Here is a 15974-nt window from a genome sequence, read left to right on the forward strand (position 1 = left end):
AGAAGAAATACTGGACCATATTCTGGTTGGGTAAATGGTTTACCTCACCAATTGTTTCCTGTTGTTATTCATTTATGAACACTGAACTTTCTATGCAGACATTTGAAACTGAGACAGACAGACAGACAGACAGACAGGCAAACAGACGAAACAGACTGGGTGGGGGGGGGGGGGGGGTGTACATCCTAATCAACCTTCAGTGGAAAACATATTATGCATGTGTTGGTGCTTAAATACATTGTAGCTTGCAAATACCTCACAAGAAAAGAAAGGCCTAAACAGGCGAATTGAAACAGTGCTAGAGAATACCATCCCACATAATGAATTATACAAGCATACAGACACAAATGTTCGTATTTAAGCACACAGACACTGGCACATATCACTCTCACATACATACATACATACATACACACACACACACACACACACAAACAAACAAACACACACAAATTACAAGTGAAAATGCAACAACTTCAGCATGAAAAGTCAGTGGGGGACGCACACACCTTTTCTTGTGCATTTGTGCCTGGCACTTAAACATTTACGCGCTGCCAACTCCCCACCTGGGAATAACCGTGACACAATACCGAGGTAAGTTTGATTGTATTCCACTTTTCAATCACAGAATTTACATAATTTACATTACTCCTGATTAGAATAACACCAGTGTATGAGTTTTAGCAGTACAGGTATAACATACATCAACACTGTACCAAGAGTGCAAAGCTTAGTGAGTGGGGGGAAAAATGTGCAAATTTCAACTATAAGTGATATTTCACTGAATAACATGTGCACATTTTGTCTACTGTCCAGCAATCACAACTGCTCAAACTAGATAGATCTGCCCTAAATTTGTAAAAAACTTGAAATGTTAACGAAAGAGATCTTCAAAGACAGAAAAAAGACAAAGAGCATTGGCTATGTACAGCTAAAAACATTTGTACACATTCAATCTAAATATTTCTGTTATTGAACTGTTGTCGGAAAGGTGTCACAAACAAGGTAAATACATTGAGATTGATGAAAAGAGATATCTGAATTTGTAAGACAGTAATCACACTAACTTCTCACTGATAAATTTTGTAACATTTAGCTTTTACAAAAGAATGGCTTCCGTATCATGTTTGTTTGCAACAGGCTGATTTACTCTTTCCACATAGCATTTGACTCTTCATGTCCATGCCACGTGAGACAGTACCAGAGAGCAGTGATTATGCTGAAAAATGGCAACTTTCCAAGCTATGAGTAAAGCTATATTATGGGTAAAGTAGCCGCGCTAAAAACAGCTAGGCTTCCATAAGACGTTTTAAGAAGTTCCAAGTACTACTTTGCATGCCACTTGATCATTTGAGATCACTCCAAACCTAACAAAGTACTACAACTGATAATGGGGTTGGAAAGGCAGGTGCTTACTTCTACATATTTCCTACAATTGTCTTTTTTTTGGGCACATCTACGACAAGTGTCCATACACTTGTACATGTCGAACAGACAATACATAGGAAAGTGTAATGATGAATAAAGCGGAGGTGCATGTAGCCAGACAACAAGCAGAGGAAGAGGTTTAGAAAACATCTATCACACTTGCTAGCAAAACTGGACCTACAGGTAGAAGGACATCTAATACAATGAACAAAAAACGTATTTCATATCTACACAAGACTAAACACAGGTAAAGACGTACACGCAAGGAACCTCAACTGAGTGACATCGTCATCAGTTTCTGGTCGAACAGCAAAGTCATCTCTGGAAAAAAAAAATGGCTGCAACACCCTCGACATCACATCACTTAGATAATTGTACAGTACACAACATGACCACAACCAACAACTTACCCCTCTCTCTCATTTAAAAAACACTTTTGTGCGATAAAATGTTTACTGCAGCACATAAAGACAGGCTGGGGGCAGACAATAGCGATGACGGTGAACGCAACAAAAAAATGACAACCTGTCAAGAACACCTCTGTCACATATTAACTTCTCTCATTCTATTTTTGAACTCTCTCTCTCTCTCTCTTTCCAAGCTCCTAGCGACCCGCCTCGTATCCCGGGAAGACTTCTCGAAGGACAGCCTGAAGGTTCTTGTTGTATTTGAGGCTGTAGTCCTTGCCGAGGTCGTAGCGACAGGTCGGGCAAGTAAAAATATCCGCTTTGAAGGATCGCTGCAGACAAGACTGAACAGAAAGAGAGAGAGAATGTAGGTAAACATACCGATATTGCACTGGTCCCTTTTTCTGTAAAGACTCACAACTAAAAGAAACTGTACAAAAATGGTTGCAATTACTAACTGTCCTATTCTACTCTTTAAAATCAACAAAGTTGTGATCCTAAATGTCAGAAACCATTGTGCCGGAACACCCTTTGGTGTAAAAGAAGTGTTCTCGACTCCCATTATAAATTAATTATGACACTTGTCTAAAACGTTGCAGGTGTCACTGAGAGTAAAATGAATGTGAACGCACCATACATGAGATGCTGCTTACACAATATAGAATGTACACCTCACATTCAACCCAAAACCTCTTCAGTAATTACCATGTGTATTGCAGAAAAACACAAATATAAAGAATACGTATGGCTGGCAGTAAACTACTGTGAAGATAATGGAATAAGATCATAGATGTGCACATCAATAGACATACAAGGGTTGAGGTTGCAAAGTAAACACAATTTGTGATAAAAGCACCAAAGCAATGCCAACCTAACCTGCTATTAAATCAGGATAGACTTCAGCCATGTCTAGGGTAGAAAGAATGCTGGCTATCAAAACCAGACTGACCAATCAGACCTACCTTGCAGATATTATGACAGCACGGCGTGGAGATGGGTTGGAAGACTACCTCTTGACAGCAGATGCAGGTGAAGGTGTCCTCGACTGCTGAGATGAATTTCTGGAAGGAGAGACAGACAGAACAGTTATATAGCTGAAATCATACAAAAGTCATTAGAGTACTACAAAAACTTCTCGAAAGTCATACTGTAAGTCATCATTTAATCTCCCTTCTTAACTTGCCAGCTCACTCATTCATTTGTTTATCGTTCACTCATTCCTGGAATATCATTTATTCGTGCAGTCACTGTTCAGTTGTTCCCTTTCTCAATAATTACATACATACATACATACATACATACATGTACATACATACATACATACATACATACATACATACATACATACATACATACATACATACATTCATACATTCATTCATTCATTCATTCATTCATTCATTCATTCATTCATTCATTCATTCATTCATTCATTCATTCACTCATTTATTCATTCACTTTATTTAAAAACATTAGCTTTTCCAGTGATTTAAGCACTGTCTTTATGGGGGCTCTATGTAACATGCAATTCATAGCATAACAAAATACTGTCTGGTATGAAATTACAATCAGCTTTGGAGAAAAAAAAATAACTCTCAGGTAACAATATAAAACATTCAAACAAACTGTATGAGCCATCAACTTCTCATTCCAGACCATACAAACAGCAGAACAGAGGAATTTGCATTGAATTCATTATATAATTGAGATTGTTTTTGATTGAGTTATATAAAAAAAGGAGGAGCATATAATGGAAGTGATGTATATACTCCTCAAAATATATTACTATCATTTTTCATGACGTCAGGTTTGTGGGACACTGAATTTGTTCTCCAGGATACGATGAATTCTGACTCACTTTTCCATTCTTGCACTCATCGATAATGGCCTCCCACTGGGACTTGTTCTCTTCGTCCTCATCAATCAGCTTCTTTGTCTCCCGGCTCAGCTCAAATTTGGTCTTCTTCGGTGTAGTCTTCTTTTTGGGCGTTTCTACGCAAACAGAAAACACACAAACACAAATGAAAACTTAATGTTCATCTTCACCATCATCACAGAAATTGCATCTTTGTCTTCCTGTAACAGCATTACGGCTGCATTTCATGGTGTAAAGTGACATATGGACTGTGTACCAGGCAAAATCTGTGCATTAAACTCTTGCCACCAATGACCACCAACAAATTCTATCAATATTAGAAGGCATTCATACAGCCACCAATGACCACCAACAAATTTTATTAATACAATTTTAATTTTCTCATTCCTTCTTGTTCAGTTTTCTGAAGGAGAAATCTTGATTAAACTCCGAGATAACAGAACCCCCAAAACAACTGCAAAGTCTAATCAATACTGATAATGACTACACATCCCAAAGTGCTCTAATTCATCATCCCTCCCATGAATATCAGTACCTTCTCGCGGACGCTTCTTTCCTCTCCCTTTCTTCTTGGACCCCTCCTCTTCCTCCTCCTCTTCCTCCGACCCTTTCTTCTCCTTCTCCTTGGCTGCTTCCTTGGCGGCCATCACCTCAAGGTATCCATCAGGGTACTGGGGAGCAAATTCAAACATGAAAACTTGACTCAACAGACAAGATAACTTTCTGAATCAAACCAGATTTATGAAAATCACAAGACCTCTGATTTATACTCACATAAATGCAAGTGGACTGTTGTGAATTATTGGTATGCATCATCAGTCAAACCAATAGTGTTTTGAACCATTCAAATTGAAATGCTGAATAGACTAAATTGTCTGTTGAGAAAGATAAGAGCGTTAGGGTGCCACTAACGCCATAAGTTATGGAAACCTTACCACCTTTATCTTACTCACCCAACGAAATTGTCATTGGGATCAATGCAAAGAAACTTTTGAGCTGGTCAGAGTGAGCATTAGAAACAAACAAATATTCCACAGACTTTTCGCCTCACAAGAAGATAGCACTGAAAATGTCACCACTCAGCAACAGCGGCATCTCTTCTCATCTTACCTCCATCTCAAGTCCAAGCTCCTTTATTTTCTTCTTGCCCTCCTTGGTCCATGGCGCGGCCGCTGGGTCATCTCTCCTGATCAGGTACCGCCAGACCAGGAAACCGCTCTTTCCTCGCTCCGGCCAGTACTTGACCACCTACAAACAGATCAAGATGATTATCGACCAACATCACCAATCACCAACTTATTCAGACACACTGATTCACGAGATGATTTATAACATCAATGATTGATATAGCTTAGACATGGCTCCTCCAGCTCACCTGAAAGGTACAATATGTACATATGGACCTGGCATTCAAGAAAGCATTTTCGGATGGTCTCGGGCTTGCACATCTGCTACTTTCTGAACATTTAAGTAAAACTGATTTGCATGACTGTATGTCCATAATGGTCAAAATGATGTCAATCTCAGATCATCTCTTGATTCGGCCATTCTTCCTGGCTGGGTCCACATACTACACACGGATCTTTCTAAGACAAAGTGTGCTAGCTAGCTTGTCGTCAAAACTTGCAGGTAAATACAAGATCTACTTTGATTGAGAGTAAACCTGTGTTACATCATCTATCTTCATAATGAAGATAGCAGCGATCATCACGCCATTCAACAGCGCCCTCTTGAATCCTGGGTCTGTGTATCTTTAATCCGTTGAGGACAAGTCCCAAGTATACTAGGGCAGGTGTCTATGGGAAATGCACGTTGTAGCAAAATCAGCCCATCCTCAACAAGTTTAAGTACAGCCATGTATGCTGCCAGCCCGAAGCCATAACGGCAGACTACAAATATTCCCATTTCTTGGAAATAGTCTCCTTATCAATCCCTTTGGCTGGCTTTTTTAATTTTCAGCTACAGCCAGAGCAAACATAAGACTTTGCCATGGCAATGCATACCCATTCCAGATTATGTTTTAAAGTGGGACTACCTCAATTGATTTTTCTCTGAGAGGGATGAGGTCCAGACTGGCGACGTTGGCACTCACATTTGTGACTGGCTTTTGTTGGAGGGATCGAATAACAGGGAGAGTTTAGAGATCCTGATTGTTGAGGCATCCAAAATCCTTAATCCTGCACCTCTCAACTTTTTGGAAATCCCTGAATCAGATCCTGAAGCACACTGAGGAAATGTGTGTGTGTGTCTAGTGTTAATGCTCTGCTTACTACTCATATAATTTGCTTATTTTTTGTTTTTCACTCAAGGAAACCACTTTAGGGTATATTCAAAACAGACAAAAATGGTGTAGGTGGGTGTACATTGTGTCTATGTCTTCAACGTTGAACATTTGATGAACACCAACTCACTGTAAACACATCTGGAGATTTTCCAGTAATCGTAAAGGCTCTATACTGTTAAAGCTGCTATTTTCATGAGGGTTTGATTTTTGCGTATATCACTGTTGGACCGTGAATTTGCCAACACACAAAAATGTCGCCATACGCTAGGGTAATAGTGCACCTGTGATAGCCTTGGTATCAAATCGCGAAAGCAACATCTAGCAAAACTGTCTGTGATCTTCTCATTTGCGAATATAACAGCTTACACAGAATGTCAAATGTAAAACATCCATTTCAAAATGAGTCCATGTCTATTTTGGTAAAGCTTCTATCAGAGCATGAATGCACAAAACCCCACATGCATCAGATGTTCAAGGCTACAGAGTGTCACAAAGTACTGTGTTTTGAGTCCAGGTTTAACCATGTTCTCTAGTGCTACAATAATATGTCATGTTCTCCCAGCCAAATTTCATTACGAGAATGTCATTAAAGTAGTGTAAAACATCGCTAAGTCACAAGGTGTGTCAGTGATGGGTATACCAACCTTGTAGATGCCATCGTAACGGTTGCCTTCCTCTGGAGCGTACTTGGAGTGCTTGCGCCCCTTGGCGTTGCGCACCACGCGGACCGGCTTTCCGGCTCGCCAGTCTTTGGCCTCGTTTCCTTTGGTCTTGTCGACGGGGGCATTGCAGTTGCGAGCTAAGGCCCTTTGAACAAAATTGATAAAAACATACAATCAATAATAGGGAAGAGAGAGAGAGAGCTGGGGAAATAAATGATCTGCTATCCATTGTATTTCTACTTGTGTTTTGTTTTTGTTATGTTTGTTCCTGTTTTTCAGTTTGGGTCAGATTTATTTATGTTTTTCAAAAATCTTTTTTTTTTTGTGTTAAGTGCTCTTGCAGCATACAACATACACAACAGGCATTTGAAGTACAATGTAAAAAAATACATGAGGTTAAGTGCTGCATTTGCCTGCAGCACACACAGAATGACCAAAGGCGTATTCATGAGAAATATTTTGTACCCAGTACCAAACCACTTCTGCTGTTTGGCATTAAAAAAAAAAATGATAATAAATACGCAAAAACGTAATAAAAATCAAAGATTGATGATCAAAAGCAACATATGCTTTTACCACTTACAGTAGACTTTACTGCTATACTGAGATCCACTTACAAGTTCATTTTGGCCAGCTTCTGGTCATGTGACTGCTCAGCTGTTCGTTTGTTGCCAGACAGATCCCTTCCTCCACTGCCGGTATAGTAGAACTCACCTCCATTGTCCTGTGTATGACAGAGTTAAATGAGCTTCTGGCTATGAAAATGTGCATGGTTTTCAGCTGATCTACTTGCAATGTATATTCATGGTGTCACAATATTATTTCTGAATATACGCTAGATTGTTATCCATAATTTGCTATTATCCACACATTATGATTTCCTTTAAAAATGTGGATCAATATCCAGGTGTGTTGCCTCTAAAGTTGAAGAAATGAAATGAATACGAGTAGCAAAGACAGTGAAAGTAGACTGATATTCTATGTTGCAGCTTTTAATTCTACTCAGCTCTTTCTTTTATAAACATTCAAAGCCAGAATTTTGTAAGGAACACCTGTACATTGGCCTTACAATGAACATTTAGAATCAGTGTTTTGTAAGGAATACTTCTATGTTATACATGTAACAGGTCTTACAATGGTGTTTTCAAGACAATTTACATTTCAATATATCTGGGGCCCGTTGCATAAAAGTTACAATTATGGTAACTTCCATGGTAACAATACTCAACAGCCAATCAAAATCAAGAATTCCATGGAAGTTACCATTGGATGGCAAAGTTACCATAATTGTAACATTTATGCAACGGGCCCCTGAGCAATAATGGGCCCGTCTCTTGCAGATAGTTTTGACTATACTAGGGTGTGGCCACTGATGTTCAAAAGGATAACTACAATTGTATTTAGTAAGCCATTAGAGGTAGTCTTAGGAGAGAAATTTGTCTCGCTTCTTTCTCCTCACCAGATCATCCTCGTAGCCTCCTGCCAGCACGATAGAGTAGGCGCCCTCAAACTCCCTCCCGTGGATCCCGGCCACGTGGGGGCGATGAACTCCAACCTCGCTCACCTGCATTGATTTGGGTGGTCACATGACAACTTCAAAGGGCCATTTCAAGAGGGAATGCGGACAATTTGTCAAATATGCGAATGCTGAAAAAATGGCAATGTCCAACATTTGTAATTAAGTTCATTTTATGTACAAACTATGGACAGACTGCTCAAGAACAATTTACGGCTCCATTGCAGGGACACATTCTGAGTAAAACTATTTGACATTAGTACCTTTTGCAATTGATTTGCCTGCTCAGTGAAAATAACCCTTAACAACTTTGCACTCTTCACTACAGGTTGCATCAATCCATTTCATCAAATCTCTGGCAGTTATAATGCATAGGATGTCAATGTCTTTGTTAAGACATGGTTTCAAGTGATTTAAAACAGCACATCTATATATAGATGAACTTCTGTGACCTTTGACCTTCATGTGTTTCCTATTTCCACTGAGCAGGTCTCCATTGTCATTCTGTCTACTAGTCTGAGGACTACCTGTAGATCAAACTGGATAGCACATTGACTAAACACAATGCAACGCCATGTACTTTGCAATGATCTGGATTAAGTAAACTGATTTAACGAAGTGATATAAAAGAGAAATCTTAAAGTTATGATAACTAGAGCTGGTATTGGTCTGGAGAAGACCTAGACCTACCTGAACTCTAAACTTCCAAAGTTGGCCCACGTGAATCCCTGGAATGGCCCCAAAGTGGTTGGGAGGGACAATGGTACACACTTTGGTCCGTCCTTGGCACGCCATGCCCTGTAGAGGGGGGTACAACAAGAATAAATGTCTGTGGTGATGCATGGTGTCAAGGATTGAGAACCATGACAGAGCCAAGCCATACAAGACTATAACATTAGTGCCTTTCTACTTCTAAAGCAATCCACAATGTAACCAGGTGTACTGAGGTAGAAATGATGGCAGCAAACTTACACAATATTACAGTACTTCCAGTTCCTCCTTTTTAATACTTTTTACAGTTTTCTTTGACTACTGTAAAACCAGGAATTTTCGCATGCATTTTAATTTCGCCAATTTTGCGAGCGCCAAGATTCGCGAAATTAAAATGCACGCGAAATTTCTTGTCTACACTCCTATATGCATTGAAAGCCAGTGGCAATTCGCGAAAATTTCATGCCACAAAAAAGGCTGTCGGCTCCAATTTGTGAAAATTTTGTGCCGCGAATATATCAGGTTTTACAGTAACTAGTGATTAACAAACAGAAATACTTTGAACAAACCTATGCAAATCACTTTATATTCTACACACAGTATGGCAAAATATTAATATGGCTTATGTTCAGAAAAAAAAAAATCTTAAAGAAACTTCTTTGTCTAACATCAGCATATCAGTTGTTCACAAGGTGTAAGAAATGGTGGGGCAGATTCCTTTGAGCAATTTACATTCTATATTTATGAAATAATGTTACCATGTACAAATGCACCATATGAAAAAAAAAACACAAAAAAAAAAAAAAAAAACAGAAATAGGCAGATCTGCAAAGGATTTTTGAACACACATTCCATCATGCTCAATAAACAGGTGTTGAGGTTAGAAAGTGAATCTTCCAAGCAGTGGGATTCCAAAGACCTCAGAGAAGAGAAAACACAAAGCTACACCAAATTTCAAATCTCTCTGAATGCAGACCTTCCCCCTCCCCCCCCCCCCTTTCTCTCTGCACACACCTTTCCCCAGTCTCTCTGGGAGGTAGAGGTAGCAGACGCCATCCTGGCTTTCTTCTTGCTGGCTTTGAGTCTCTCTCCCGCCTTCACCACTTGGGAGTCGTCGTTCTTGCACAGCGGGCAGTACCTAACCACAGGAATATTGCAAGACCACACAATTCATGGAACCTGGTAAAATGTCTCACTTTCAAATGTGCATGATTTTAATGTTCGCCAATATCAATGCAGTTACTACCAGCCACACTATCTGAAGTTGTTCTGCTGTATTGTGACAATTTAAGATGATCTAAGATTCTTTTTCGGTTCTTACTAAAGTCATCAATGAACAGAAATGTCATTAAATAAACCATTTAATTATCACAATCATTGTTGGTAGGAGTCCTATCATCAATATTATCAGCATCTCCAGTCTTTGCCATCACTACAAAATGATCACCATTCATAACACTGTCAGGACATGTTTGTCTAATGTCACTTTTACGGTCTTATCATCTTCTTTCTTACAGATTAATCAATAATCATTTAAATCAATACTCTTCTGTCCCTTTACACCACCAAATGTCACTATAAAATATTATCATCATTAGTAAACATTGCTTAAACCACTCATAGTGCCTGTATCAGCATCACCATTATCATCACCACCATTGTCATAAAAAATATAATCATCAGCACCAACACTGTTATCTTTATCATCATGACCACATAACGACTACAGTCACAGAGACTGTAATAGCATCATCATCACTATCATCTCCAAACAGAATCAATTCTTTTGGTGCCTGCCTTGAAATGATCACTAAATAACAATAATTGTTTCTTGTTTTATCGCCCTCCAATCATGGCCTGGTGCTCAAAGTCACTAATACGTCACTGCCTCCCATCACTAGAATCTGAGTGTCATTCCTTTGCTTTGCTTTTCATCTTACCATTCGTCAACATCCGGGATGTTTGCCAAGGGTGGATCCAGACAGTAGATGTGAAAGGCCATATCACACTCATCACAGAGCAGGGCCTTGTCCTCGTTTTCTTTGCTCCCGCAGACATGGCAGGCGCAGTACTTACAGTTTCTCCTCGGGTTGTCCTTGCAGCGAGAACAGTTTGGGGTGGTTGTCCCTGGCAACAAAGACAGACAGAAAGGTAATTCTTCACAAGCCTGGCAGCCAATGTTTTACTTTAATAAAACCCACACGCATACAAATAAAAACACAAAGACACACCAAACAAACACGCCCACAGAATGAGCGTATTTATCCTGAATGTATGAATCAAACAAAATCAGACATATAAATGAGCACAGCTGAGCATAGCAAGACTGCAGGGATAAGTCATGGGCAATATTTTTTTTTCCTGCAGGGGGTAAAATCTTTGCATGGGTCAAATCCATAAATCATAAAGTTTCACTGCCAGTTTCTTGGTCAACAAAATCCAACTGCCTCAGAAGCATATCAGGGTAACCAGTAATTATCAAACTTGTGGGCAAATGCTTCACATCAAATAACTCAAGTCTCAATGTACCTTGTTCACATCATTGCTGGATATTACCAATAACTTTGAGATGAACATGAGTCACAACTGGGATGAGTTGAAAGGGGAGGATTGAAATGAAGGAGGGGGAAAAGAACAAGAAATAAGAAGAAAGAGAAGGCAAAGAAGAGATGATTAAAAGAAGAAGAGGACTGGAAGAAAGAAGACAAGGGATGATAAAAAAAGAAAGTATAAAAGGTAAAGAAGAGAAAGAAGAAAAAGGAGAAAGAAAAGAAACAGAAGGAAAGGAGGTAAAGAGAAGATGAAAAGCAAGGACAAACAAGAGAAAAAGAAAGGAAAAAGTTAAGATTGGGTGTCACTAACTTTTGACCGGGGTACCAGTGGCCTCAATGGCTGCCGCATCGCACGTCGACTCTCCCACCCTCTCCACCTTGAAAATTTCTTCAGTCAGCCGCACTTTGCAGTCCTTGAGGACGTCGGAGCTGGGACCGAGGAGAATGTCCCCTATCAGTTCCTTGTACGTCCTGGTCTGCTTCTAAGGCGTGAGATAAATGAGAGTGGAGTTTGAGCTACATTGAACCACAGAGATATTTGTAGAAGTTCGGACTCCCAACCAGCCAAACCAGGAGAACTCGAGGTTCAATTCCTGCCTGCCACACACATCCTCGGACAGGATGTTTTTCTTACCAAGTCTCTCCTGACTCTACGATATCTTTAGGTACTTGACAATGCTGGGGTAATAATAATGGCGGGGGATTCTGGGAGAAAAGAGTTTGTGCTGAAGAGGCTACCATGGATTAGGAAGACAATATGACGATACAGTACTTATTAAGTAAAACTGCTAGAATGTTATCTTCCCAAAATCTCAGTACTTCGTACTTTCAAAAGTCTGCAGCTAACACTTCCTTCAAGAAAACAGAAAAAATGCTGTAGCAAGCACTCCAACAAAAGTTCATCTCCCTTCTTCGGAGACCTCTGCCAGAGCACGCGCTGTAAACCTCAAATACGCACAGCTTGAACTCCCAAGTTCATTGACCCTATCTGCCAAAAGAACAAAAATCCTTCAAAAATTTATAAAAATTCCTTGATCACTACCAAAATTCAATCATCTGTTCCTTATGCTATTATCAACTTTTCCTGCAAGTTTCATTGAAATCCATTCACGATTTTTGAGTAATTTGCAAATACATGTAGACAAACAAACCAATGCTGATAAAAACATAACCTCCTCTCTTAGAAGAGGTAATAAAAGGAGATTCCTAAAACACATGCAAAAGCTGATCATTATTACACACCTTATCTTTGACAACCATGTCGTACCAGTAGCCTCTCTGTTTGGGCTCATCACAGTTGTAATTCACCATGACGATATCGCCTTTATTCACATTGTCATAGTCTATCATGGTGCGAGCCCTCGGTCGTATGCTGCGACTGCTGATCTTAGCGATGCCTTCCTCTTCGTAGCTGAAATGCAGTGGATGCCGGGTAAGATAAAAGTTATCAGTGTCAAAGCAGGAACTCCTCAGGCAAACAATCGTAACTTGGGCACAGTCGAAATGAAATCTACAGAAGTTTATAAAAATCCAAATGTCATACAGTTGGGAAAGATGACAAGTTTGTTATCAATTTCTTGTTAGCATGGAATTTTAAAGTGACCATTTCTCAAAGAGGTTTGCAACTTTGCTATAACTTTCAATAACTGTACTTTCTATGGTAGCAGGAAACAAGAAAAGATTGCAGCTGAAAGCTATTGACACAGTAAACAAAATGACTGCAGTTTAAACAAACTGCAAACATTTTTGAAATGCCCAATAGTTGTTGTTTTTTGCATTTTTTTTTCCATGTGCACCCATAAAAAATATTGTATGGAGGTGTATACTTTGACTTTCTAGCCCCGTGAATTTTAGTGACACCACAGACACTGTAAGCACTTAATGTCCTCATACTGCAATCTTGTCTGAACACACATCTCTATGATAAAACATTTAAACATAATTTTCAAAAATGTCTTACCATTTGGACAGATCACCTTAAATATATAGTACCAATGTCCCCCAAAAAAATACGATCATATTTTTGCATTGATAACACCCAATATGATTAAACCATCTAAATGCTCCTTCAGGGTCTTAAAATGTAACATCTTATTTGCAGAAAACCCCATTCAATTTGGTTAAGCGGTCTCAGAGAAATGTGGATTGTTGTAAAGCATGTCATCAGTCTGATTCTTCTAAGTTTAGCACTTCGATGCTCTTGTGTGTGAATACAATAGACAGAACTTGCAGGGAAGAGATTCCTGACATCCTCTACAAAATTCCTCATTTCTCTTTGACCACTGAAGCAAATCGAATGGGGTTTTCTTTAATATGTGGGCAATGAGTTATAGTTTCATACCCTGAATTTGTATTTAAATTGATTCAATATTTTTAAAGATATCATTGCGGAAGGTCCCGTTGTAATTTTTTTTGGGACATATGGTATATATTCCCTCCCACATCCCTCATCATCTATACAATGATGCCTTCTTGTGCACTGCAAAGCAGGGTGTAACGTTCAGTGCAGCTACAAGACAATCATCTACTACCTACTAGGTTTCTCGCACACCAATAATGGCCACTTCTGGTCACCACTCACCCTTCATATTTCACGTGGTAGATGAGCCCATCGTCTCTCGTCCAATGAGCATCGTGCTCCCCTCTGACTGCAGCACCACTTACACCCCCGGCATTTGAAATGGAAGCACTCGAATCACATGTCCTTTGTTCAACTGGGTCACTACATTCAGTGTCCATGGGGATGTCCACCTCTTCACCATGAGAGTCTGTATCTTTGGATATTGTGTCGGCTGACTTGAGGTCCACAGCCTTACTGTCATCACCCTCCTTAGTACTGACTTCATTATTATTGTTGTTATTATTTGATTCCGTATTTTCCGATTGTCTTTCCTCTTCTTCCACCTCCTTTTCTGTGATTTTCAAGATGTCTGCTTCAAACCAAGCGCCCATGCTCATGTCTATCGCATCAACCACATCACCAACCTGTAAAGAGATAAAAAGCGGAACTCCTTAGATACCATGAAATATATTATTAAGGCACACATTGATAAAGACATATTTTCTTTGCTTAATCTCTCTTCAGAGAAGTTCAGGAGTTAAACACACACACATACACACACACACACACACACACACAATATTTTAAAAAGCCAATGTTCAGTGACTTTCTTCATTCAAAGGTATTACTCTTGTCACTCCCACAATATCCCATTCTCCTTCGTAATTCTCATCTCTATGCCACTGTCATAACCGTCATGATTACTGTTATTACTATCATATTCACCTGTCACTGTCATCATCTTCATCTTTACCATCTCCTTCATCCTATTCATGATCATTACCATCCTTACGAAATTGTAAGCATCACCACATGAAAGGTGTTTATGGGATACAAGCACAGAACAGAACTCAAGGTTTTCTTGAGCATTGCAAAAGTGCCATTTCAACAAAAGGCACTCTTGTTTTTTAGTAATACATTGTACAACAGCTATTCTCTACCTTATGCTGGTGGCTTTAGAAATGCTTACAACTATACTCGAAATCAAGTCAGCATTCTCTGAAATGCCAACCACAGATTGCTAACCACTGATGTGCCAAGAAGTTTGCGATAACAGTAAGACAAGACATCTGTCCATGCGGTGCCATGCTATACACAAATACGTCCTCCTCATCTGGCCACAAATCGTCAGATACGTTTCATATTTTTCAATTTCCCATTGATAGCCACAACCTCTCACCTTGAACAGGCCCCTGAGCTGACTGGTCGAGGGCTCGACATCCGCTACAACATCTCCACCAGTCTCGGCCGTCGACTGGTGGTTGGACGTCTCCGTGTCGCTGGACTCAGAGCCGAACCCGCTCTCTGGTTTGCCCTCGCTGTCCTTGTCGACCTCCTGGCTCTTCTCCGAGTCTTCCGGCTCCGCGATGATAGGAGCGGCCCGGATCATCAGCTGGATCGTGTCATTGAGGGCGATGTCGTAGTCGAAAAGGGTGTGGCCATTTACTAGCTGTAAAGAAAAGACAAATAAATAAATATCAAAAGCATTATAGACAAAGAAGTGATTACAAACAGTACTTTACATGGTATCTAATACATTGTGTGTGTATAATATACATGTATATATACATTGATTTATTTTTTTGTTTTTTATACTTATGATTCCACTCTGTATGTTAAACTGTACAAATTATGAATTTGTGCTTTTGAATAATTTTAGCATGTTCATCATACATTTTTATGAGATGAATAAAGAAGAAATGAAATTAAATGTGGTACATTTGTTGGGATGAGTCTATTCACTCTTCAAATTTACATTTCAATGCAGTTAAGTGGTCTTGACCACTGACCAAGGATTGACCGTTAACCCTCTCTGCACAAAGGAAATATTTCCCAAAGCATTTCCAAACTGCAGTGCCCTTTGACCTTTGTTAATGACTAACATCTAATTGACAGCATATTATCAGTACCTCTAATAACACATCTAGGCTAGGTACAATGAAAATTCATACAGCGTTATGGATGGACTGTGACAACC

General features: G+C 39.5%; 1 protein-coding gene across 1 annotated transcript in view; it reads right to left on the reverse strand.

Annotated features, from left to right (window-relative positions):
- Window positions 1–458: 458 nt before the first annotated feature.
- Window positions 459–15974, reverse strand: part of LOC140236656 (E3 ubiquitin-protein ligase UHRF1-like) — a 32100-nt gene continuing 16584 nt past the window's right edge. The window contains exons 2-16 of the mRNA XM_072316575.1: window positions 15177–15446; window positions 14018–14421; window positions 12679–12847; window positions 11747–11918; window positions 10825–11011; window positions 9899–10022; window positions 8864–8971; window positions 8117–8221; window positions 7275–7381; window positions 6640–6802; window positions 4822–4959; window positions 4247–4382; window positions 3694–3827; window positions 2798–2896; window positions 459–2179 (exon numbers count right to left, since the gene is read on the reverse strand). Of these exons, the coding sequence (XP_072172676.1) occupies window positions 2033–2179; window positions 2798–2896; window positions 3694–3827; window positions 4247–4382; window positions 4822–4959; window positions 6640–6802; window positions 7275–7381; window positions 8117–8221; window positions 8864–8971; window positions 9899–10022; window positions 10825–11011; window positions 11747–11918; window positions 12679–12847; window positions 14018–14421; window positions 15177–15446 (2463 nt within the window). The 3' untranslated portion in view covers window positions 459–2032. The remainder of the gene's footprint in view (window positions 2180–2797; window positions 2897–3693; window positions 3828–4246; window positions 4383–4821; window positions 4960–6639; window positions 6803–7274; window positions 7382–8116; window positions 8222–8863; window positions 8972–9898; window positions 10023–10824; window positions 11012–11746; window positions 11919–12678; window positions 12848–14017; window positions 14422–15176; window positions 15447–15974) is intronic.

The sequence above is a fragment of the Diadema setosum genome, chromosome 13 (genome assembly GCF_964275005.1).
Source record: "Diadema setosum chromosome 13, eeDiaSeto1, whole genome shotgun sequence".
Lineage (NCBI taxonomy): Eukaryota > Metazoa > Echinodermata > Echinoidea > Diadematoida > Diadematidae > Diadema > Diadema setosum.